This window comes from Impatiens glandulifera, chromosome 7 (genome assembly GCF_907164915.1).
Source record: "Impatiens glandulifera chromosome 7, dImpGla2.1, whole genome shotgun sequence".
NCBI lineage: Eukaryota > Viridiplantae > Streptophyta > Magnoliopsida > Ericales > Balsaminaceae > Impatiens > Impatiens glandulifera.
In genome coordinates, this window is record NC_061868.1 from 45,550,031 (window position 1) to 45,576,011 (window position 25,981).

At 31.4% G+C, this 25,981-nt stretch overlaps 7 protein-coding genes across 9 annotated transcripts; 5 read left to right on the forward strand and 2 right to left on the reverse strand.

The window, feature by feature from the left end:
* Nucleotides 1-2,038: 2,038 nt before the first annotated feature.
* LOC124945031 lies at nt 2,039-3,525 on the forward strand. Its single transcript, XM_047485397.1, has 3 exons — nt 2,039-2,373; nt 2,708-2,788; nt 2,853-3,525. The coding sequence occupies exons 1-3, from the start codon at nt 2,215-2,217 to the stop codon at nt 3,267-3,269; spliced, it is 657 nt and encodes a 218-aa protein (XP_047341353.1). The 5' UTR covers nt 2,039-2,214; the 3' UTR covers nt 3,270-3,525.
* A 741-nt stretch (nt 3,526-4,266) lies between these two features.
* Nucleotides 4,267-5,737, forward strand: LOC124945926. Of its 2 annotated transcripts, XM_047486453.1 has the most exons (4): nt 4,298-4,380; nt 4,504-4,549; nt 4,660-5,221; nt 5,423-5,737. In XM_047486453.1, the coding sequence occupies exons 3-4, from the start codon at nt 4,707-4,709 to the stop codon at nt 5,490-5,492; spliced, it is 585 nt and encodes a 194-aa protein (XP_047342409.1). In that variant the 5' UTR covers nt 4,298-4,380; nt 4,504-4,549; nt 4,660-4,706; the 3' UTR covers nt 5,493-5,737. The 2 variants fall into 2 exon arrangements, with proteins under 2 accessions (XP_047342410.1, XP_047342409.1); XM_047486454.1 differs by lacking the exon at nt 4,504-4,549 and having other exon boundaries at nt 4,267-4,380.
* Nucleotides 5,738-6,291: 554 nt separating this feature from the next.
* Nucleotides 6,292-8,976, forward strand: LOC124945748 (probable serine/threonine-protein kinase At1g54610). Its single transcript, XM_047486237.1, has 5 exons — nt 6,292-7,096; nt 7,178-8,002; nt 8,081-8,178; nt 8,263-8,359; nt 8,492-8,976. Exons 1-5 carry the CDS (start codon nt 6,719-6,721, stop codon nt 8,807-8,809), a joined length of 1,716 nt encoding a protein of 571 aa, XP_047342193.1. The 5' UTR covers nt 6,292-6,718; the 3' UTR covers nt 8,810-8,976.
* A 610-nt stretch (nt 8,977-9,586) lies between these two features.
* On the forward strand, nt 9,587-11,472 carry LOC124945358 (armadillo repeat-containing protein 7). 2 transcript variants are annotated; one of them, XM_047485780.1, is made up of 7 exons: nt 9,587-9,701; nt 9,798-9,874; nt 9,982-10,021; nt 10,533-10,606; nt 10,697-10,790; nt 10,875-10,957; nt 11,033-11,472. In XM_047485780.1, the coding sequence occupies exons 2-7, from the start codon at nt 9,803-9,805 to the stop codon at nt 11,207-11,209; spliced, it is 540 nt and encodes a 179-aa protein (XP_047341736.1). In that variant the 5' UTR covers nt 9,587-9,701; nt 9,798-9,802; the 3' UTR covers nt 11,210-11,472. The 2 variants fall into 2 exon arrangements, with proteins under 2 accessions (XP_047341736.1, XP_047341735.1); XM_047485779.1 differs by having other exon boundaries at nt 9,593-9,701; nt 9,789-9,874.
* Nucleotides 11,444-12,855, reverse strand: LOC124945357 (leucine-rich repeat receptor protein kinase EMS1-like). The gene has a single exon (XM_047485778.1). It carries the CDS (start codon nt 12,720-12,722, stop codon nt 11,523-11,525), a length of 1,200 nt encoding a protein of 399 aa, XP_047341734.1. The 5' UTR covers nt 12,723-12,855; the 3' UTR covers nt 11,444-11,522.
* An 812-nt stretch (nt 12,856-13,667) lies between these two features.
* Nucleotides 13,668-15,624, forward strand: LOC124945873 (protein S-acyltransferase 8-like). The gene is made up of 5 exons (XM_047486389.1): nt 13,668-13,841; nt 14,029-14,217; nt 14,318-14,617; nt 14,725-14,958; nt 15,048-15,624. Exons 1-5 carry the CDS (start codon nt 13,803-13,805, stop codon nt 15,453-15,455), a joined length of 1,170 nt encoding a protein of 389 aa, XP_047342345.1. The 5' UTR covers nt 13,668-13,802; the 3' UTR covers nt 15,456-15,624.
* A 6,480-nt stretch (nt 15,625-22,104) lies between these two features.
* On the reverse strand, nt 22,105-23,374 carry LOC124944736 (ethylene-responsive transcription factor ERF114-like). Its single transcript, XM_047485076.1, has one exon. The coding sequence runs from the start codon at nt 23,124-23,126 to the stop codon at nt 22,227-22,229; it is 900 nt and encodes a 299-aa protein (XP_047341032.1). The 5' UTR covers nt 23,127-23,374; the 3' UTR covers nt 22,105-22,226.
* Nucleotides 23,375-25,981: the final 2,607 nt, after the last annotated feature.

Below are 25,981 nucleotides of genomic sequence, written 5' to 3' on the forward strand. Positions count from 1 at the left end.
ATATAAAAACATCTAAATAATAACAATTTCAAGCAATTTTTTTATTAAATAAATACATAAAAGTTATATACTTTACAACATTTTTTTTACATTCATAACCACAATTAATATATTTCAAGTATTTAGTCTAAATACATTGGGTAAGTGATTGGGGAGCTAGATATAATTCTATCATTACTTATAATTCATGACAATCAATGAAATTAGTTATGAAAAGTTCATTAAGTCGATTGAGGAGCATTGTACTTTCTTAAAGACTTTCGTGTTTGGGTGTTTATCGGTTCGGTTTTCGGGTTATTCGAGTTCCTCGATTCAGTTTATTCGATTTTTTATTTGTTTAGTCAATTCGAAAACTGAACCGAATTTAAATAAATTTTAATTAAACCGAACCGAAATCGATATTCGGTTCGAATAATTCAAATTCGCCAGCCAGGAATTGAACCTAGGTACTATTCTACCACTAGACCACTAGACCACTTGTGTTTTTTTTTCTTTTATTATTAAATCTTGAATTCAAAATATTATAATTGGATTATTTTGAACTTTTTCTTAAACTAAGTTTGTAAGAATAAATAATAAAAAATAAATTCGGTTTTAGGTTTGGTTTTCGAGTTTGTTTTCGAGTTGAAACATAAACTCGAAACCAATTTGAAAACCGTGTTTAAATTCGAATTGGTTTGAAATTCAATTCGAAAATCAAAAATAAAATTTGAATTCGGTTTATTAGAATTCGGTTAGATATTCGGTTCAAACCAAATATTGAACACCCTACTTTCGTGTAGGTTAATTATTTTTTTGTGTTTGTGGCCTACTATTTTTATTTTTCTCCTTTTATTGTTTTTAATGTATTTTAATTTAGTCAGATGTTATGCTTTGTTTCTTTATACTTAATATATATATATATATATATATATATATATATATATATATATATATATATATATATATATATATATATTTTATGAACCTTATTTTAAAAAATTATATCATAAGTGATCAAATATTTTTTTAGTTAAGTTAGTACAAAATGGTTAGTCTATAATAAGATAATCAAAAAAAGCTAAAAAAATAAAATTAAAAGTTGGGCCAATATTTAATGAGAGTCCCTAGTCTCATAACTCACAACTACACCTATATGACAGCTCAATGAATTAGAATATGAGAATTGATCGATACAATATTTTATTTTATTTTATTATTATTGTTTTTGTCTTTCAACATATAGACATCTAAGATTAAGATATTTGTCTGCCTTAATATGACCTAATTTTAAAATAAGAAATTATAAAATAACAAGATTTCGATCATATAATTACTATCTTTGTAAAGGGCTTACAACCATTTATAGGACTTAGTAATCAAACCTTTAGATGTTACAAAGGATAAAATGGGAAATCCCAAACCACATTAGCAATACAAAATTAAACAGGATATAATAAAACCAATTTAATTATCAAATAAACTAAGATTGAAAAAATATAATGGAGACCAATGACCCTCATTCACAATAAATACTAAATAATTATTTCATATATATTTGCTATAATATATATTTGTATCTAAATTTAAAATTTATACAAATAAAATAAATATATTTTAATATTTTAATTAATAAAATAAGTAATTTAGTGGTTGAAAAAAATGCTTTCCTCAAATAATTATAAAAAAAAAAATTTAGTTGAAAATAGATATTTTTTAGTTTTAAAATATCTAATGGGCTGACCAGATGGGATCGGTTTACTGAGCTTACCCTAGATGAAATTATTGAGTTTTAGGAAAAAAAAATAAAAAATTACATAAAACTAGTTATTTTAAAATGCTTAATATATTTTAATTAAATAACATATATTAAAAAATAAATAATAATATTAACATTTTTAAATTAACTTTTTATTTTGAAAAGGGTTAAAAAGTTTGATGGTAAAATTGAAGGTGTTATAATGGTTAATGGCCTATTTACTTTGTTTGATTTTCACTAGAATTGGCTGTTATGGCGTCTGCATTTCTCAAACTATAAAATACCCACAAGCAAAAGATTGGCCTTTTCCGGACGCTTCTTTCTCCACCGTCTCTTCTTCCCTTATTTCTCAGCTTCCATCGATTCCCCAATCACCGATTTCCATATCTTTCATTTCTAGTCACCATTTTTCTTCTCAATTCGAAGAAGAAGATCGATTACAGGAGGAGAATAGACAAAAAGACGCTACCTTTTAGATGGGGAAAAAGAGGAAGTCGGTGGCGACGAGTCTCGATGAGGTTGATCGGACCATGTATTCAGCTTTCTGTAGCGCTGCAAACTCCCTATCGCAGCTCTACACTCAAGCCACGCATCAACAAAAGCTGACCTTTCAAGCCGGTGAACGCCATGGTCTGGTATAGAATCTCATCTATCTTTCGTTGAAACTGGGTTATTCGTGTTGTGGGTTTTAGATTCCCTTGTTTCAAGCTTCCATATCTGCTGTTAGTTGTTAGCAAAGCTAATTGAACTCCAATTTCTTCTGTAACCCATCTGTCCAAATCGATTTTTTTTCATTCCAGTTCGGTGGGATATAGATATAGTATGTTAGAATTTGATACAAGCTGTAGTTACCATCATCTTGTGATAGATGTTACCTACTTTTGATCCTAATCTAAACAATTCATGCTGTATATCAAAAGTGGATTCTGAAACATTTCACTGACTTAGACCTAATCCTAAAACTTTCAGGAAAAACTTTATCAATGGATTCTGAAACAGCAAGAAGAAGGAGCGAGATTGAACAATGTTGACATACTCAGCTATCTGCAGGTATTAGAAATAACAGTTATTTTGATATTTTTTTCGGTTGCCTTGACTAATTGGGAGAGTGCAGACTGAATTGGACTACCATGGAGAAGAACCATCATCCTTATCGCCAAGGGCAGCAAACCCTAATCAAAACCATCAGCCCCTAATCCCAATGAATGTACCAAACTCTAGTTTCTTAGTTTCTTCAGGCCCATCACCTCCTGGACAAGGGTCTCGCTCTGAGAACAGTGATCATCAATCCAAGAACTATGTTTTCTCCAATGCCTTGTCAAGCCCTGTTCGTAGAAGTATCCAGAATTATCAAAGTCAAAACTCCCGGGCAAGCTACAATCATCCTCAGCTTATTACCCCAAATGGGTTCAGGAACAATGATACCAACCTTCCCCAGAACCAGAACCGAGATATGAATCCTTCCAATTCTAACGATTCTTCAATGGATATGCATCCTGATGATAGTCCAAGTCACGATACAACTTATTGAAGCTTTTGTCATGAATTTGCAACAATGCCCATCAAAATGGTATGGTGATGGCTTGCTTGTAAGTGTGCTAAGAACTGCTGGTCTTCTTCTGTGAGAGTAGAATACAAGATTGTTTCTTTTTTACTCAAAATTGTTATTGTAAAGTTATGCTTCACTTTCTTTAGGTTTGAAATACTTTGGCCTGGTGTCTTACAGTTTGGTCTTTGTTGATGATAACTATATGGTTTTTGGAGTAATTATTATTATGTGTTTGGAATGTCTATGCTTCTAATTGTTCCTTCTGTTTGGTCTTTGAAGCCGATGCAGATAGTAAGTCGAGAGCACACAACCAACCATACTTTTCATGTTGTAAGTTCACGTTCATATTTGATAACCTAATTTGTCGTGAAGTTACAAAATTATTATAACTCATTTAAGAAATTAAATGTCACAAATTCATTTCTAAATGCATAGAGTTAATTTTTTCTTTGATACTTCATTCTAGATCATTTTTTTTGTCAAATTTTTTAATAATCAAACATATATACCTACTAATAACATTATTAATGATTATGAACTACTTCAAAATTAAAAAAATATCAAATATGAAAAACACATGGATGTCATGATTGTCATGGGTTCCCTACAAACATCCCATTATTTGATGTGCAAAAAAATAATAATCAAACAGCCTTTTAAAAGAAAATACATTTCTTAAATTTGAATCAAAGTATACACAAACAAAACATATTTAAACCATTTTTAATAATAAAAAAAAAGGGAGTAAAAAATTATTAAGAATGTGTAAAATATTATTAAATAAAAATAAAGAATGTTTGATTTAAAAAATTTGGGAAGTATTAGTTAAATATGATAAATGACTTGCATATAAAAAATGAGTCTTAATACTTTAAGGAATAATATAAAAGTAATATTATTATAAGGGCTAATATTAAAATAACTGATATGTTGAAGGTTTGATTTACGAGTTTACTCAAATTTAAATTCAAGATTTTGTGAAGTTAAGTTTCTGTATTCATTATTCAATCAATCATTCTCTCTTTCCCTTTCGATCGGACATGGAAGATTCGCCGGACCGGCGAGCGGTTATCATCGGAGTTTCTTCTTTCAGGTATGTGAACATCATCTCTTCTAAACTAATCGAATGCGTTTATTTATTTGTTTTAAGTTTGTATTGAAGATGGTTGTGAGATCTCGTAGTTCTTCCTGGTTTGATATTTGCGTGTTGGCGCAGATGCATCTTCCAACTATTCTGTCTGTTTTTGAGGGGTGATCTGGATGTGGGTCTACATATGATCTTTAAATCAATGATGGGAACATTGCAAACTTATTTATATTGTATTTTAGTGTCCGATTCTGATTCTTAATGATAAACTTGTGTTATATGCAGTTGATCAGTTACAGGACTTGAATAGGTGCAACGAGTGAGCTAAACTGATGTTATTTGCTGTGGAAGGAGGAGGTTTTTTCTCTTCATCAGCTTCTGGATATAGCGAAGGCCTGACCCTGCTTCTGTTGGGCCACAGAAATGAAGAGAAGCGCACAACAGTATCCCCGTGGAACCAATGTCAGTTAGCAGACCAAAAAGTGGATCCTGACCTCGAGTTAGCTTCAAGGAAGAAGAAACTGATTGCCCATGGGTGTGCATCCTTTGTATGTTTTGGATGCGGTTCCAGTACTGGAACTGAGAGCCAATATCCTTTAAAAGTTGGTTCCACCTTTACACAGGATGATCTCACACTTACTACTGATTTTGTTTATAACAAAGATACCCCAAAAAAGCTTGGTTTGAAAAGTAGTCTGAAGAGATCTTTGATTGATGGGGTTGGAACTGAGCGAGAAGTCTTATGCAAGTATATCGATGATGCGCCAGGATATGCAGGAAAGAGAAAAGTGCATTGGACAGATGCATCTGGGGGAGAGCTTGCTGAGATTAGGGAGTTTGAGCTCAGGTATGTATGCCAACTTCATACTTGTTTAGACTTATTTTTGTTATGCCAGTATTATGAATTTCACAACAATGTATTATATATAGATTAGGATTAGTTTAGATTTTAAATATGTTAGAATTTTATAGTGTAGATTCCAATAGGGCTACTTAATTTGGTCTATTATCATCTATTTAACTTATTTTGGAAATGGTTTTGTGGCAGTGATATTGGTGGGTCATACGATGAATATGAGAATGGAATTGAAAGGACCTGTTCATGCAAGATAATGTAGGTTTTTCAGGAAGGCATTTCTGTTCATTTTGGCTTTGAACAAGATAATACCCACTTTAAATCCAGTTGACATTGCATATGAGAAGGAAATGAATTGAACCCATTTAGAGGTGTGGAATTGTGGATGTGTTCATCATGATAATGTTTATTATGTCTATATATCAATTCTGTTTTGATTCCATGTATAGACCTTTTTTATTTACATTTCTTTTATGAAGAGTAGCTAACTTATTTTAATTGCCTCAATCTTTGAATGATGATATATGCATATATCCTTTAAACTCTAAATTCCACAAGTTTATATGGAGAGTAGAGAGTAATTTGAAGCAAACATGGAGAGTTTATGTACTATAACGACATTGAAGTAATTAACGGTTATATTTATCGATCAATCACAAAAAACACAAGTAATTCCCCACTACTTGTTTTAAGTTCCATTGAAGTTTTATTCATAAATTTAACTCTTTTTCATTTTGTTTTAGATGAATAGATGTTTCTTCTGAATTAATGGAAAACTGTAGAAATAAAATAAACAACTGTTGATTAGTTAATTAGTAGAAGTTGATTAGTTAATAGCATGTATTTTTCTTCTTAGTATTAAACTCCTATACAATGGAGTTCCTGTAGCAGTTTGGTAAACTTGTAGTAATTCAATAATATCAGTTTTCACTTTCAATACTTCTTCTTCAAGATTCTTTACAATACTGTCTTATTCCTTTGGTTTCAATCAGTAAAACTCGAATTCTGTTGATCTTTAAAATCTTTCAGCTGCCTGGTTGCCTTTTGTTTCCTTGATTTATATATACACATGAGATAATATGAAGGGTAAGCTTCTAATGCTTTCTATTTAATAGATTATTATAAACTTGTTGGGTTTATGTGTGTTATATTTTATCATATTTTATACCATCATTTGTACTAACCCTCTATAGCAGCGGAGGAAGCAAAGGAAAAAAGAAATCAGAAGAACAGGCCAAGGACGGCAGTTTTGTCATCTTCTTTCCTTTTCTGTATCTTTTCCCACGCCATGCTTTTATATCTTCACATTTAAGCCTGCTTCATACGTTATAACCCCCCTCTGATCACCACCTGTCCTCTTTCCCTCCTTTTTCCTTCATCATCATCGTCATCTTCCTTGACAATGTCAACTCTTTCCCATTCTAAGACTCTACCATCCTCAGTTTCTCCATTCGGGGCAACTGCTATTGTACAAGAACAAACTAAGCTATGGGTTGTACTCAGACCAAGCCATTAATGAATTCACCCTCTTCCTCCAGTGGTCTTCAAAAGTTAAAGATGGACAATGGTTATGTCAAAGGCGGTCCAATTCCCCGGCGATCATCATCGATTAGCAGGCGGCAGAACACTAGCAGTGATAGCAGTAGAGATAACAGAGAAAGGAGACCGTCCGGACGACTGCCACAGAGTGATGATACTTATGGTGGGGCGGTTGGCAGTCTTTCGAGAAGGGTTTCATCTTTGAGATTGTTTGGGGATGAAGAAACCATCGACGGCTGGCCCAAGTGGCTCGTTGATAATATCCCAAGAGAAGCTCTTTCCAGTTTGATTCCCAAGAGTGCAGACTCTTATATCAAGATTGAAAAGGTCAGATCTTTGAATCTTTGTAAACTATTTGTGCAGTTTTAGTTTCATGAAAATGGGTTTGGTTTTGTGAATTATGAACAGGTCGGGGAAGGTACATACAGCAACGTATATAAAGCCCGAGAAAAGGAAACAGGAAAGCTAGTTGCACTGAAGAAGGTCCGGTTCGATACATCAGAACCAGAAAGCGTAAAATTCATGGCTCGAGAGATCACAATCCTACAAAAGCTAGACCATCCAAATATCATCAAGCTTAAAGGAATAGCCACATCAAGAATGCAATACAGTCTATACTTAGTCTTCGAATACATGTACTCCGACTTATCCCGATTAATCACCAGACCAGACGAAACACTGACCGAACCTCAAATAAAAAGTTACATGCAACAATTGCTTTCGGGTCTGCATCATTGCCACGAGAAAGGAATTCTTCACAGAGACATCAAAGGTTCAAACTTGTTGATAGATAAAGATGGTATGCTTAAGATAGCTGATTTTGGACTTGCAAACCATTTCAGTACAAAGAGGAAACGTCCTTTAACAAACCGAGTCGTTACTTTATGGTATCGAGCCCCAGAACTTTTACTTGGTGCGACGGATTATGCTGTTGGGATTGATCTTTGGAGTGCTGGCTGCTTATTGGCTGAGATGTTTATTGGAAAGCCTATTTTGCCTGGAAGAACTGAAGTTGAGCAACTGCATAAGATATTCAAGCTGTGTGGAACCCCGTCTGAGGAATTCTGGAAGACGTTCAAGGTTTCGACAACGTTCAGACCGCCTCGAGAGTATAAACCTAGTATTCGTCAAACGTTTAGCGATTTCCCTCCTAATGTTATAAGCCTCTTGAATATTCTTCTTGACTTGGATCCTTCTTTTCGCGGTTCTGCAGGGTCTGCTCTTCAGAATGAGGTAAAAATTGTGAAAACCACACTAACCTGAGACCTTTGATACTTACAATATGAAATGATGTATTATTTTGGTTGGCAGTTTTTCCATACAAGTCCATTGCCTTCGGAACTTTCTGGATTGCCAAAAATCGAGATAGAAGATGATGATCAGGTGGATGTAAGCAATGACCTGAGAAGGTAAAAACTTACATATATTGGAAAATGGAATCAGATCAAAGATTTAATCTTTTTGGTTTTATAATTCTTTAACATGAGGAGTAGGAATTCGAAGATGAAACAAAGGTCAAGAACGCATCGAGAGCGAAGGAGAAAGCTGGAAGAAGCTTCAGATAAACCAAATGAGGATGATCTTAAAATGGTATGTTTTTTCTTTGGCTATAGTATAAACATTACAATCCTTTTTGTCTTTTTTGTTGTTGTTTGTGTTCTGTTTTGGTCTTGTTTTCTTGGTTGGTGCTAAAACTGACTATTTTTATTCAAAATTCTTTAGGATCAAGAGAAAAGTGGAGATTCATCTGGCACAAAACAAACCACCAATGAAGAGATTTCAGATTCATTGTTGGGGAACTCGAGAATTAGGAAGTTATCACCGAGGACCGAAGATCATCCAAATGGCACCAAGAACATCAAGAACAGGCCTCCGTTACCAAATGGCAAAGCAAGAAATTCATGGCGAGAAGGCGGTAGCAATGCCAACGGGCGCAGATTCAGCCAAGTGAGAAGATCAGTTTCGGCAAGAGATATGCAGAAACTAGAACAGATAAATCTCATCAGACCTCATCATGATCAAAATGAAGATAATTACTAGGCTTTTGAGAGAGCCACCATGAAGATCTAAAAATGTTGTAACAAATTTGTTTCACTATTTTTTATCCTTATGATTGAATTATTGAACTGTTGTTCCATTTGATTCCTAATAATAATGTTACAAAATAAAATCCTTCCACAAATGGAAATAATACACTTGTTCAATTATATATGTATTTTCCCCAACATTCTAATATCTATGATTATTTAAGAATCAAACAGTTATACCAATAGATAATTTAAAAATCAAACATTATACCAATAATTAAAATTGAAACTTCAACTTAAGCTAATAAAATATTAAATGAAATTAATAAAATCTAGTAATTTTATCTTAGTTTTTCTTTAAGTTAATTATAATGTCAATAATTAAAATTGAATTAAGATTAAAACATGATTGTAAATAAACTATCATTATAATTATAAATTTCCTTAATTCAACAATTAAAATATCATTCATTTACTTTTATTAAATTTAACTTTTAAATATATAAAATTTATAAAATTAAGATTAAAAATGACTGTAAATAAACTATCATTATAATTATAAAATTCCTTAATTCAACAAATAAAATATCATTCATTTACTTTTATTAAATTTAACTAACTTATTTTTTTTATATATTTATTTTAAATAACTAATAAATATCCTAAAAAAAAATCAAAAGTATATGTATTATTTTATTTTCTGTACACATAAGATGCCACGTATTTTGCCACCTAAGAACTTAAAAATAAAAATACAAGAAAACAAACAGCCCCTTATCCATACAAGTTAACAGAAATCCCATTTCTTTTCATCTTCTCCTTTCTCAGCCGCCGAAACCCTAACGCCGGCGTCGCAAACGCCTGCCGCCATTCATCCTCTCCCGACGGATTCGTCTCTTTCGAAGGTATGTATGTATATACGACAGATATAACGTTTTCGCGTTTTTCAGATCCATTCAGTGATTGCAGGATCTAAATAATTTCATGTCCAGGTTAAACAGAATCTATGTTTACCAACAATAAGAGGCAAGAAGAACGTACTGGTAAATATGGAACTCCTAGGCTTCAATATCTTCAGGTGAGAATTCCTGTGAATGTTTTGATTATCTATAATCTGTCATTGATTTGTTCTAGATTGTGTTTTCCGATGTCTGAAATCATCATCATCTTCTGCATTTGTTATAGGATTTGGTGACACAGTTTCAGAGCGATAGTACTAATGAAGGTTTGCCTCATCTATCTTCTTCCTAAAATTCACTCCATGATTATCCATATGATTAGTCAGTGATTTGATTGAGAAATTTTCAAGTGTAAATGCTTGTTGTTACTCATTGCATTCATCCATTTAGTCGCGAAGATCGCAATCAAATAGTGATAACTCGAACTCACTCAAAATTCTGGTGAACCAGGGAATCAATATCAATAGTTCACATAGCTATAAAAGCTTCTATTACCGTCATTTGAAAACTATGTAATTGGATTGAGCATTTTTCTAAAGGAAAGTACTTGTTATACCTTAAAACTCATTTCATTCATCCATTTAGTAGCAAAGATCTCAATCAACTAGTGAAAACCCGAACTCACTCAAAATTCTGGTGAACCGGGGAATCAATGTCAACTTCCCTTCTTTTCTAATACTGTCATTTGAAAACTATGTAATTGGATTTTACTGATGATACACATTGGATGTACGTTCTTTCTTTTCTTCCTCGGTAATATTTTGCTTGTATTTGCAGAATCAAAGGAGAGACTTGCAGCAAACTTGGCGAACTTCGCATACGATCCTTATAATTATGCTTTTCTGCGGCAGGTTGAGAATTCTTGAACATAATCTTATCAGTTATTTCTAGTCTTATGATTCAAGATGATGAAATTTCTACTTCTGTTTTACTTTGTTCAGCTTAATGTATTGGAACTTTTCCTAGACTGCATAACAGAACCAAATGAAAAGATTGTTGAATTTGGCATTGGAGGAATCTGCAATTCTTGTGCTGGTATTTCTATGATAATTTTCTCCTGTTAGCAAAAGTATTCATATCTTTGAAAATTAAAGTTGTATTCTTTATGTCTGCATGCAGACCCTGAAAATGCAGCTGTTGTTGCTCGTTGTGACGGTATCCCACTTGTCGTCCAATGTTTATCCAGCCCTGTTAGAAACACTGTAAGACAACATATATTATGTTTTGATATTTTGACCAACTTTTGGATATTGAAGATGACCCCGGTTTTGTTCCAGGTAAATTATGCGATAGTAGCTCTTTACTTTCTCTGCAATGAATCCAACAAAGGAGAGATTCTGAAGCCCGAGGTGGTGGATGTGATCCAAAGATATGCTGCAGCCGGTGAAGTCAGTGTAAGCTTTAGTAATCTAGCTCAAGCATTTCTCGATAAGCATGTCTCTGTAGATAAATAATGCAATTTCTTTCTGAAAAAGGGACAAAAAGATACCAAAGTCTATTCAATTCTCACTAAAAACGTACCAAGGTATCTTTCTTGGTTTCAAAAAAAAAAAATGAATAGAACGGGCAATACTTAGTGGATGTTATAGTTAAATATAGGCATCATTACATTACCATAAATGTAAGAAATAACCATATTAAAAAAACTTATTTAATATACAACTTTTAAGGTAATCAAGTGTTACAAATAAAACAACAATACTTGCTTTTCTTCTAATATAGAATTCACCACTTATCTAACATCTTCATTACAATAATAGATTTTACTTATACTTCTTCCAAATGTGATTCATGTTGATTCATAATAACATCCTTTTCAATTTCCTTGTCTTGTTGTCGAACAACTGTAACTGTAATTTGATCCAATAAATCGACAATGTCTCTCATTAAAGGTCTCATCCTCGGCGTTTCATCTGTACACATGTTAGCAATCCTGAAATACTCAACCACACTGATCACACTCAACCCTTCTTTCACGATGTATCCATCCAACATTTCCATTTCTCGATTCATTTCCGCCATTTTCCTAGCCCAATCAACCAGTCTAACTTCCTTCTCGTCCTCCCTGACTTTGAAGGTGAGATGGGGTCGAATTCCTGTTGCAACTTCCAACATTAAGACGCCAAAACTGTAGATATCTCCCATGGCAGTTGCGGTTGTGGCCCCGTGTATGTATTCAGGTGGCATATACCCCATTGTCCCGGCGACCTGGGTCGAGACGTGGGAGTGAGTCCCCTCGATTCTTCGGGCTAAACCGAAGTCAGCTATATGAGATTCGAATTCGGAATCTAATAGGACATTACTGGCTTTGATATCTCTGTGAATAATTGGCACTTCTAGGTTATGCATATGGGATAAACCATTGGCGACGCCTTTCATAACCTTGATTCTAGTCGACCAGGGAAGAGGTGACCATGGAACTGCGTCCGGAGAATTGAAGTCGGTTTCCGATGAAGTATCGTAAAGCCATTGATCCAGGCTTCCTTTCTCGATGAATTCGTAAATCAGGACACGATCGCATCCAGTTGAGCAGTAACCTAGCATTTTGACTATGTTATGATGCCGGAGTTTACCTAGGGTTTCCATTTCAGCGCGGAATTCACGGTAGCCTTGGAAGGCGTCGGCGCTGAGTTTTTTGACGGCGACGGTTACTCCGCTACGTAGCTGAGCTTTGTATACTAAACCGAAGCTACCGTCGCCGACGATGCGGTCCTTGGAGAAGTCTTGTGTTGCCTGAACAAGCTCGTGCATGGAGATCTGATTTAGACTCGGGTCAAACAAGGCGCTCTCTGTGACGGCGACGGATGATAGATCAGGATTAGGGATTGTTCGGATGCGATTACCGCGGATCTGTCGCGATTGCCGCTTGTTGCGTTTGCCGCAGGCGATGTATATGGCGATGAAGGTTAATGTTAGAACGAAGAAACAGGCCATGGCGGCGATAACTGCTTGAAAAATTGGATCCATACGAAGAAGATGATGAAGAAAACGACGACGTTTGACTGACTGATTGATTGTTCTTGATAGGGAGAATATAGAGCGTCGTTTCCCCGGCGATTCTCAAATTCTCAGACGGCAAAGACTCTCTCAAGTGTCGTCTTCTTCACCTGGATATGCTCTGTCCTGGCTTAAACCAGTCAACGTCTGGTTGGTTATCCACTACGACGCGGGTTTATTTAATCTCAATACATCTCACTTTTTCATCCGTCAATTATATCTCAAATATATTTAATAAAATTCTCTAGTTCAGTGTATGTTTATTTATTTATTTATTAACACAAATAATAACAAATATGAGGAGGTAATACAAATAATAATAAATATAAATACGAGAGTGATAAGCAAGAGAGAAAAAAAATTAAAAAAAGTATGAGAAAAATGAAAAATTATTTTATTTTTTAAGTGATATTTTTTTAACTAATTAGTAACTAATCATTTCTCAACAAATAATTTAAATTTTATTTTTGAGAATGTGTGGTCTTACTTTCAAAATATTAAAGAAAGAAGGAAAATTACTTTATTCTATTTCCTAATAAAAATATGTCTAAAAGATAAAGTACGAAATCCAAATATAGAAGATAAATAATGATTTGAAATTCAAATATCCAACAGTAACATGTGTACATAAATGGACAGTGGAGCCCTCTCCAGGACCAAAATTCCCTATCTACCCTTCAAATTAATACTTTCAACTATTTTAATTAAATATTAAATTAACATAACTAGCCATTTGTTTGAGGGAGAAAGAGTTAAAAAATAATATATAGTAAGGACAAATTAGCCATTTGCTTGAGAGAGAGAGTTAGAAATAATTTATATATTATAATCAGTAGTATATCTATCTTCCCCAAAAATTCCATTGATGTTCTTATTCAGAATCCCAAGAAGAAGCAGCAGCCGAAGATCATTCAGAATCTCTTTTTCGTCTTACTTGACTATCTCTCTTTTCTAATGGTCCAGAGAGAAGAAGAAGAAGTTTGATTTGAGTTCACTACATTCTTCCCGCTTCATACTGCAGTTTGAAATCCTTGTTTCAGAGATTTGCTCATGGCGAAGCGCGTTTATCAAGTTTGGAAGGGAAATAACGTAAGTTTTCTCTCAATTTTTTAGTTATTAGTTTGATTCATTGCAAATGAGAGAACAAATCTTACGAGTTTTGATTTAAGCTAGTGAGCTCTTAGGTTTTACTATTGAGATTGAGTATATGTTGAACTGGATCTAGGTTTTACTTGTTCATTTATTTTGTAAAGATTCTAATTCATTATGTTTGCAGAAATTCTTTCTTGGTGGGAGATTGATATTTGGACCAGATGCTAGATCTTTGGTGGTGACAATTTCGTTGATAATTGTACCGGTTATTATCTTCTGCGTGTTTGTTGCGAGACATCTTCGACATGAGTTTGCTCCTCGATATAATGCTGGATATGCAATTCTAGTCACAGCTATAGTCTTTACTCTTTATGTTAGTTCCCTTAATCCCTTCTTTATCATCTGATAAATGAAATGAAAATGATATTGAATCTTTTGGTTTGGTTTGGTTTGGTTTGGTTTGATTTGGACAGGTGTTGCTGATTCTATTTCAAACTTCAACTAGGGATCCGGGGATAGTGCCACGAAATGCACATCCACCTGAGGAAGAGTTTCGACACGATACTCATGTTGATATCGGGGGAAGACAAACACCAACCCTACAACTTCCTCGTACGAAAGAAGTTTTGGTTAATGGCATTCCTGTTAAGGTTAAATATTGTGATACTTGCATGCTTTATCGTCCTCCTCGTTGCTCTCATTGCTCTATTTGTAACAATTGCGTTGAACGGTTTGATCATCATTGCCCTTGGGTCGGTCAATGCATTGGAATGGTAATTAATTGTTATTAATTCAATCCTTTTTGGAACACTTTCTGGATCAGGGTACGAATCTATATTGAGAAATCCTCAATAAATTTGTTGTGTTTTTACATCTGCAGCGTAACTACAGGTTCTTCTTCTTGTTTGTGTCGTCGGCAACGATTCTTTGCTTATACGTTTTTGCGATGACGGGTTTATACATTAAAGTCCTGATGGATCATTCTGAAGGAACCATTTGGAAAGCGATGAAGGAATCGCCTGTTTCTGTTATACTGATGGTATATTGTTTCTCAGCACTTTGGTTTGTTGGAGGATTGACTGGTTTTCATCTCTATCTTATGTGCACAAATCAGGTACTTAATTGGTTGAATCTCATGAACTATACAATATATAAATATATTTATATACATGTGTGTTTGATAAGGTTATGTGTTTTTGTCAGACGACATATGAGAATTTTCGTTACAGAGCTGATAGACGGATGAATGTTAATGACCGGGGATGTCTTAATAATGTTGCTGAAGTTTTCTGCACTACGATTCAGCCTTCAAGGAATAAATTCCGAGATTATGTAAAGGAGGAGGAGGCGCAAAGAATTTCTACCACGCCTCCTCCTCGGCTCTCTTATATGTCGGATGGGCATCGAGCGAAGGTTGAGGATGATTTAGAATTCGGGGGCGATTTGTTAAAGATCTCACAACGTCATAATGTGGATGATATGGAGGAGATAAAAGGTCATTTGCATGGTTCGGACTCAGTTTTGGACTCGGTTTTAGACTGTCGAAGGCAGGACGATGTGCAGAGTCAGAGTTGGGGGAGAAGAAGTGGGAGCTGGGGAATGACAACGTAATTAAAAAAAAAGAAGAGAGATTTTGTGTTGAGATATTGAGATTGTTAAATTTGTTTTATTGAAGAATGTTATTTGTAAGTTGTATGATTCCTTCATTTTTACCCGAATTCTTGAAAAGGGTAATGGGTAAAAAACCTGTAGTAATATTTGTGAAATCGAAACTGTATTGGTTAGTGACTGTCCTAGATGAATAGGGTAGTATGGTTGGAAACATTTCCTGTCATACCCACCTTTCAAACAATTTTTTTCAAACTACCCACATTTTCATTCACATTCCCAAACTACCCACCTTTCTCTCTCTAAATCATTAATCAACCCATTAATTAACTCACTCTCTATCTTAACCCACTAATTAACTCCCCCTCTCTCTAAACCCATTAATTAACTCCTCTATCTCTTTCAACTATTAATTAATATCCTCACTTTTAAACTATTAATTAATTCAATTAAAATATATTATATAAATATTAAAATAAAATAACACATATGTTTTATTTTTATTTAAATCTATAAATATAATATATATAGCTCAAATTAAATACACTAAATTAAATAATTTAAATAACTATTATAAATTAAAATAAAATAGAATACATTACATCACAATAAAATACATAACATAAACATTACAATAAAATAAAATACATAATAAATATTAATCACGTTCAATATACAATAAAATGCATATTTTATCTTTATAATTCAATTTTATGATATTTACTCTATTTTTCACAAGAGCAAAAACCTCTATATAAATCCACATTATGTTTGTTACCACCCTTCCAATATCCATTTATGGTTCTGTATTGTGCAGTAACGATTTCGAAGACTCCTCTTTGTTCATTGTATGGAATAATCTTGTGTGATGATATTTTTTTTCTCAACAGTTTCAAATAATTTTTTTGACCTTTGACAATAAGTTTGACCATTTTGAAGGTCATTAAATGTCGAGTTTCAAATATAAAAAAAAAATTGAATTATAAAGATAAAATATGTATTTTATTGTATATTGAACGTGATTAATATTTATTATGTATTTTATTTTATTGTAATGTTTATGTTATGTATTTTATTGTGATGTAATGTATTTTATTTTAATGTTTATGTAATATATTTTATTTCAAGTTCTCGTTTATGTAATTTATTCTATTTTATTTTAATTTATAATAGTTATTTAAATTATTTAATTTAGTGTATTTAATTTGAACTATATATATATTATATTTATAGATTTAAATAAAAATAAAATATATGTGTTATTTTATTTTAATATTTATATAATATATTTCAATTGAATTAATTAATAGTTTAAAAGTGATGATATTAATTAATAGTTGAAAGAGAGATAATTAATTAATAGGTTCAGAGAGAGAGTGAGTTAATTAATAGGTTAATAGAGAGTGAGTTAATTAATGAGTTGATTAATAATTTAGAGAGAGAAAGGTGGGTAGTTTGGGAATGTGAATGAAAAGGTGGGTATTTTGGGAAAAATTATTTGAAAGGTGGGTAGGACAGGAAATGGTTCAGTATGGTTGAGGATGTAATGATGAATTATTATCGTTGGTGGTATTGCTATTTGTTTTGTGAATTATGAAGCGCTAGAATTGCTATTTATTTTAATTTTTGTTATCATATCATAGAATGAAGTTAAATGTATTATATATTTATTTTTTGGGGTAGAATTGAATATATAAATAATTGAGTGTAACATTCTCAGCTATTATTATTCGAAAAAGATAAAATCTCAACTTATATATATTATAAAATGACTTAAATACCATTTGAGTCTCGAACTTGAAAATGGTTTGATTATAGGAAGTTTGAATTTTTACATATTTAACTATTTGAGGCGGCCAAATGTCTGTCTATTTATGACCGTGTGTATTTTTTTACCCTGTCACATAATTTAATTATCACGTATTAAAAATAAATAAATTAAATATCCTAAATTAAATTACCACGTATTAAAAATAAATAAATAAAATATCCTAAATTAAAAACCCTAGATAGTAAAATATATTCTTTCACTTATCTTCTTCCTCTGATTTTTCTTCATCTCGACTCATCGTCTGTCGTTCCTGTGATTCTCTTTGAACGAGTTCATCCCTCAAAAACTTTGGGCGCAATTCATCGAAGCCTAGCCTAATTGGGTGGTTCATCAAAACTTTTAAATAAATAGGCGAAAGATATGTATCTGTCATTATTTTGTTCTTTAACTATATCAGATATTTTTTTTAAGGAATGTTTGTTAGACTGAAATAATTTAATGTAAAAGTGAATAATTTGAATAATTAAATACATACTTAATTAATAATTGCATTTGTTATATTTTATTTTTTCATTTTAATACCGGAATGAGTTAGTGTTATGTTTCAATTTTCAAACTAACTTTACTACTTTTAATGTAGGTTAGGTTGATTTGAAAATTGAAGCATAACATTAACCCATTACGTAATTAAATTGAAAAATAAAAGATAACTAATGAAATTATTAGTTAAGAATGTACTTAATTATCCAAATCATCAACTTTTACATAAAAATATATAAGTAACACAAAAATCATTCAAAGGATATTTGATTTATTTAAAAAACAGGAACAAAACATACATTTCAGCACCAAGGCTTCGAGGGATGAACTCGCCTAAAGAAAATCACAACAATGTGAGATGAAGAACCTAGAGGAAGAAGTGAGAGAAAAATATATTTTTTGATATAGAATTTTTAATTTAGAGCTTTTAATTTCATTTATTTATTTTAATACGTGGCAATTAAATTATATAGCATTGTAAAAAAATATAAAAATAAAAGACACGTTCTCATAAATAGACGAACGTTTTGTCCAGATCTCAAATGGTTAAATATGTGAAAGTTCGAGCCCCATATGAATCATTTGAAAGTTCGAGCTTTATATAGTCAAATCGTTTCAAGTTCGAAACTAAAATGGTATTTAAGTAAAAAATTAAATTCCAAATAGTTAAAATATATAAAAAAATAAATTTAAATATTTGCAATAATTAGAAAAAAAATATAATAACCTTGTAAATTCTTGTGGTGACACCAAAGATCAAATTCTGAAGTTGACTAAAAAAATTTGTAATTGTTATCGTATATTAGAACAAGTTGAACAAACAAATTTAACGATGTCAAATTTTTTATAAAATGTTTTTATAAAACATTTTGAACTAAAAATAAAAATATTATAGAGTTGGTAAACGAAGCTTTAATAACTAATCAATTTTATATATATATATATATATATATATATATATAATAATAAAAAAAATGAAAATTTCATCAAAATAATAATAGAAGGATTCCTATATGGGTCAAAAATAAGTTGAAAAATAACAAGAAGAGGACACCAAGACAATCGAAAATATGAGTAGTTACCGAAAATATTTTTTGGATTATATAATTTCGGGATGAAAAATTATATCCTACAAACAAAATATTGCACCAAGTAAAACACACAATTCAAATTCTCTGTTATACAATCATCTCTCCACTCTTTAATTCAAAACTTTATTTACAAAATTAATAGATTAATAAATTAGAGAATATTTATTTACAAAATTAGTTTACTTTAAATTTGTGTTCTATTTACATTAATGGAAAAATAAATATTAATATTGTTAGTCTTCTCATATTTGTTATCCACCACCTAATAAGATCCTCCTTTCTAAACCTACATAAAAAAAATAATTTTGTTTAATTTATTTACATACCTCAAACGTATCATCTCTAAAACTTAATATCCATAATCCAAGCCATATAATATCACTAAACTAAATTTTCATGAATCTTTTAATTTATTTTTGCTAAGAATTGCATGAATTTGATAATTAGAGTATTTTATATCCATAAAAAATTGAATTTTCAATTAAACGGTTATTCTAAAAGCTCATGTATAGAGAATTTACCGAGATCACGAAGATGATGCTTCTTTCCTTTGTTCATGCAATTTCCAATCAGCATCAAATCTGCAGAATCAACGCTCACAAATCTCACCACCTCTTTTATGATTCATCCAAATCAACTATTAAACCCTGCGATTTCCAAATTCAAAATCACATCTCATCGATTCACAATCAAATTCACAAACAATGTCGCCATTATTACCTCTCCTATCAGCTCTAATCATCTCTCTCGTCTCTCCTTCATCCGCATACGTCGCATCGCCATCGGAACCGCATTCCAACACTCCATCGCTTCTAATCGAACGCATCTGCAACCTATGTTCACAATCCACTACCTGGAACTACAAATTCTGCACAGACGCCTTAACCTCCGACTTCACCGTCTCCACATCCACCGATCTCCGCTCTGTATCCCTCGCATTGACAGATCTCGTCGCCGCGAACGCTACAGCCGCTCGTCAGACGATGATCAACGTTATAGAGAATGGAGATCGATTCCGTCAAGGAATCGCATCGTTACGCGCTTGCGTTCGGTTATACGATAGAGTTATCACTCGAATCAACGTGGCGGCGGAAGAAGTAAGACAACGGCGGTACGTGACGGCGGACGGCGAGTTTCTGTACGCCGGTTATCTGGTGAACTTCTGCCGTAACTTCCTTTCAGTTTCCAGATTTGGTGATTCGAGTATCATTATGGCTAATGATTTAATGGACTTCTTTATATATGTATTGGACTGGACTGTTGTTGAGATTTGGACTGATGTGGGTTTTGAGCCCAATGTTATGTGGAAATTGGGCCCAAGAAAGTCTATTGTTTTATCACATGGACCATTTAATTAAAATGTAAATAAGCAGAAAACTCTACTTGTTTTCTGAATAATGAAAGTGAAGATTATTTGACCAATATTCATCTGTATTAAGACACTAAAAAAGAATAAGAGTTGGTATAAAGTGAATGCATTTGGTTATAAAAAAGGTAGACAAAAGAACATTGACGGAGATTTGCATGTGTGATTATATATAAATAAATAGGTTTGAAAAGGGAAGAAGACAAATGATGCATCCTAAAACATAAGTTAGGTAGGGTAATTAACGTATTAAACCGAATATTCGACCGAATTCGAATAAACTGAATTCAAATTTCATTTTCGGTTTTTGAATTGAATTTCAAATCAATTCGAATTCAAATACGGTTTTCGATTTATGTTTCGAGTTTGGGTTTCAACTCGAAATTCAAACCGAATTCATTTTTTATTATATATTCGAATTGGTTAAAAAAAATAAAAATTCGAATAAATCGAACCGAAAAACTTGAATAACCCGAAAATCGAACCGATGAACACCCCTAATTAAGGTAGTAGGATGATGATAAATATTTTTTATTTGCAGCTTTCTTAGACATGATTAGTTAACTTAATTGAAATTATTTGAAATTAACCAGCTCATTTAGAATTAAGTTAAAAAATGAAATTGAAATTGTATAATTTTAACCATTTAAAAGATATACTAATTCATAACGGTGTAATTATCATAATTAAAACAGTTAAAATTGTTGAGAGTTTATTTAAAATTGTTGATTATTTATAAACTCGTTAAATTTAAAGTTTATTTAAAATAGTAGAAGTGTCTAGTTTAAAAAAATATTAATTATATTATTATTATTTATATATATAATTAAGTATTTTATAAATTATCAATTTAAAAAATATTTATATAATTAATTAAAAAATAATGATAAGTAATTACATAAAAATTATATTAATTTATTTATTTAATAAATAATAAAGTTTTTTTAATTTATAAATATAAATTTACTCTTTTTTAATATAAATCGTAAAATCAAATTATTTAAATAATATGGATACAATTTTATGATTATAAATTTAAAATTGTAATTTTATTAGGGAATGCTGAGAAAATTAATTACTTGTTGAAAAATATTGAACCGACTTTGAAAAACTATCCAATACACACAAATAGTCGGTGGTGGTCCTTTACCATATGTCCAAAATATATTTAATGAAATGAAACACATGGTTATTGATTTTTTATGTGAATAATTTATTCCAATATTAAAACATATGAGAAGATTTAAATTTTAATATTGAAAAGTATGTGTAGTAGTGTCTGAAGAAAAACATTATGTTTGGGATAAAATAAGAATAATTTATATATGGGTATGGTTGGAAAATTTTTGAACAAAGTTTTTTTTATTATTATTATTATTCACAGTAAAATTATTATCAATGACATGTGAATTAAAAATGTTGTAATATGATTAATTAGTCGTTAACGTATGTGTTACGAGCCTCTTGATTCCACGACTCATCTACATTTACTAACTAATATTTGTTGTGAAGTATTACTAAAATTAATTGGGTAATGTCTGAATTTTTAGGTAAATGTTAAGAAGTTTGGATTGATGCATATGACATACCTACATATTTAGTTACTATTTTTTTTTTTTTTGTGGACTATCTAGTTTGAGAAAAATTGTAAATTTTGATGCATTTGATACGGCATACCTACATATTTAGTTGTCCGTGCATATAATTAATAATGAGATTCGTTCCGAAGAACCAGGTAAATTCCAGATTAAAATTAATCGTTTTTTTTTCGAAAACTTAAGAACCAATTAATTTATGTTATTGTTTGTAATTTTTCTATTATAATAATTTTTAATATAACAATCTTTTTAAAAATAAATATAATTTATAATACTAATTCTTTATCCAAATTATTGTATCACACTGCACCTTATTATTGAATTTGAGATTACATGAAAGCTTAGAAAATAATAAAACACAAACAAATAAACTTATATATATTATAAAAAAAAACAAATCCATTCAAATTAACTTGAAGAGGGAGGAAAGTCGGTTGAAGAACTATCCCATGGCGATAACGGAAACTCATCAGAACCGCCCCACGCCGCCGGCCTCTGTTGAGAGAATGAATAAGTTGAAGCCATTGAAGAAGACGAAGAAGATAACATTTGCCCTAACAATCCACTTCCATAAAAGTCCCCTGTATTCTGCAACAACTGAGAATACTCCCAATAATCCCTACTCGCTTCCGCCGTCCTGAACGCCGACGATCGTGCCGGCGCCTCCGTCGAACGGGTCGCCGGCGTAGCAGCAGAAACAGACAACTGGGTATTAGCCCGAGACGGCTGCGCCGGCGAGATAGCACCCGAACCTACTCTTTCAGGGAAATTCAGTTTTGCTCTACTTCCCCTGAATTTCAGGGCGGCGTCGTCATAAGCTCTGGCGGCTGCCTCCGCCGTTTCAAACGTGCCCAGCCAAACTCTCGCCGCCTTATGTGGATCGCGAATCTCCGCCGCCCATTTCCCCCATGGCCGTTGTCTTACTCCTCTGTATTTCTTTCTCGTCTCCCCTTTTTCTTCGCCGGAGACGTTCATCTGTCTAGTTGAAACCGCCATTGTTGTTGTTGCCGGTGTTGGTATTTCTAGCTCCGGCTGAAGAAAAGGGCTTTTGAATTCATTATTAAACCCTCCTCCATAAACCCTATTATGAATGATTTCAGAACCAGAGCTAGACGACGAATAAACAGGAGCCATCGATTCGCCGCCGTAAGACGGCGCCGGCGAAGAATACCCACCACTCATTTCCGGGTTGTAGTTATTATAAGTACCCCAATTACCCGAACAATAACTATGATCCGACATCGCTTGCGTCAGAGCCGTCACCATCTCCGGCGTGTCATCAGAGAACATTGGCCTTGAAGGAAACATAGTACGTAATTATCTCCGGCGGGCGGCAGAAATTGACAAAAACAGATGACTTTTGAGTTGAAAACTACAACTTTTTTCAAACGGGTTTATAATATACGGAGGTTTTCGAATCCGAATTTGCTAGCCGCAATGAAAATAGTCGAGCCCACTTAGAGATTTGAAAATGAAAGACTGAAAATATTTATAAATTGAAGGCGAGAGATGCCATAAACGTGCTGAAAAAGTCTGTTCACACTAATAATGGTGACTCGATATGGAAAGATTGCATGCATCTGAACCAGATGAAGTTCTTATAAAAGTAAGTGGGGAAGATGATTATCCTAGGTTTCACTTCCTTGCCTTACCGACATCAATTATTTCTTTTTTATTTTAAAGAAAGGTATCTTAATATTTTTTTTAAGTTAAAAGTTCACGTTTATATTCTGATTTTGTTACTTTTTTAATTGAACTCACTTTTGTTCTATTTGATTACTTTAATATTTTTTTAATAAGAATGTTTTCAAACTCATACTTAGTAAAATTTAAAATTATAGAATCATTCAAAAGTTAGACTAAATTCATTGTAAAAATAAATATATTTAAATAATTGTATAATCTATATATAATAGAATGATGCTTAATTTTTAAAGTGTCTTAATTACCGGGGAGTTGAGAGAGCTGTGGTTAATTTGGATATATATAAGAGTAAATGAATATTTGTGTCGGATTATGGGTTGACACACCCATAAATTTAAAACGGTTAAAAATAAAATTAAAAATTCTATAGGTATAAAAACAAGTACAACCCTTTAACCAGCTAATAACACTTTATAATTTAAGTTCAACACCAAATTATATGAATGCGAGACATTTTAACAATATAAGTTTAACTTTTTAAATATATATATATATATATAATGATACTTAATTTTTAAAGTGTCCGGATTGCCGGGTCGAGAGCTATGGTAAATTTGGATATATATGTGAAAATAAATTAATATTTGAGTCGGATTGTGAGTTGACCCGCCCATAAACTTAAATTAACTTTAATATCGCGACTCAATTACTTTTACATTTTAAAGGTGGAAGTGTGGAACTAGTACCAGGAGTCTTTGTGGTCTGAATTCTTGGATATTTGCGGAGAAGTTTTGATTGAGTTGACTTATATGGTAGGTTTATATATGAGTTATCATTCCAATTTATTTTTTATGAACTATCTTGTTTGAGAGAATTTATTGAACATTTAATGATCGTAGTCGTTCGATTTGTATAATTTATAAAATTATTATTACGAGGTTTTTAATATTTGTTCCGGAAAATCGATGGAGTCGGTCGTTGTTTTTGAGTATCTACGAGCTCGATAATCTATTAAGTGACATTTCTTTATTCATTTCTTATTTTCATGTTTTTGTATTTTTTTGTTACATTCTATCATGTTTTGTTTTGTCATGGAGTTGTGTTTATAGGAAATTTATCATTTTTAATACAGATGTATCATTTACAAATAAAATATTAAACTAAAATAATAGTATCAATTTTTTTTAAAGTAAATAGTTAACTTATAAATAATTTAATAAATAATAAATTTATAATAATAAAAATATTAATATATATTATATAAACTAATTAGGCTATTTCAAAAATTACATATTGATATTATATAAATTAACAATTATCATATATTAAAGTTAAAAATAAAATAAACGAATAATATATTTAAATAATATAACAAATTATTAAACACATTTTCATGATTTTCATTTTAATTAGTAAAATACTCTTTAAGTTTAAGAAAGAGCATAAAATATATGGTGAGGGTATTTAAATTTTGAATCTTGTCACATCAAAATCTAATAAATTTTTTTTGGAAAATACTTAGTGCCGTCTTATAATAATAGTTAATTTTATAAATCTAATAGTTATTCATAATAGTTAATCTTATAAAGTTTTTTTAGTTGATTTCGTTTGATTACTTATTTTAAAGTCAATTTACATCTTGAATCTTAACTAATGCATATTATCGAACTAACCCGATATTTGATATATTTAATTCGTTGAATATAATATAAAATATAAGGTCTTTTTGATATAATATAACCAAATTTAAATTTATCCATTTTTTTTTTGTTAAGAAATCCAAACCCTCAATCAACTCTAGCTAGTTTATTGTTTGAGTTTTTGAATAAATAAAAGACTTGAAGTGGGTAGGAGTAGGCAAAACTTGTTTTATTAACCTAAGTTGGAAGTAGACAATACTATATTGGTAAAATAATAAGGACATAGATTTTGGTTTATCTACTTAGATTTCAATTTATATATATATTTATATATATATATATATATATATATATATTTATTGCTCTCATGTAGGGCCTTAATTTATTATTCAAATCAATGGTTTTTTTTGGACCTCCCCCCCCCTAGGTCACGAACATGCCACGTCATTATCACAAAAGAAATTGATTATATTTTGACAGACCGCAGCAATAACAAAAATTGTATCAATAATTTACTTTATTTTTAAACAAGCATTTAATTTATTATATTTCTTTTTTAAAAATATATATTTTTTATTTTTTTGAACATAGGAAAGTTGCATGACAATGTGATTAATACATAACTAGTCACCAACAAGATAAGAATGGATTTAATAAAAAAAACAAAAGAAGCAAAATCAAACTGAAACATCAAATAAACTAAAAAAAATGCAAATAAGATAGTAAAAGCCTAAAATATAAAATAGAGTAAGTAGACTCAAACAAATAATAGTAAAAAATCTAGAATACTTTAAAGTTTGTTTGATTTGGATTAATTTAAAAAATAACTCATTTAAGAATTCATAATTTTGTTGGATAAAAGTTGATTTTCTTTTAATA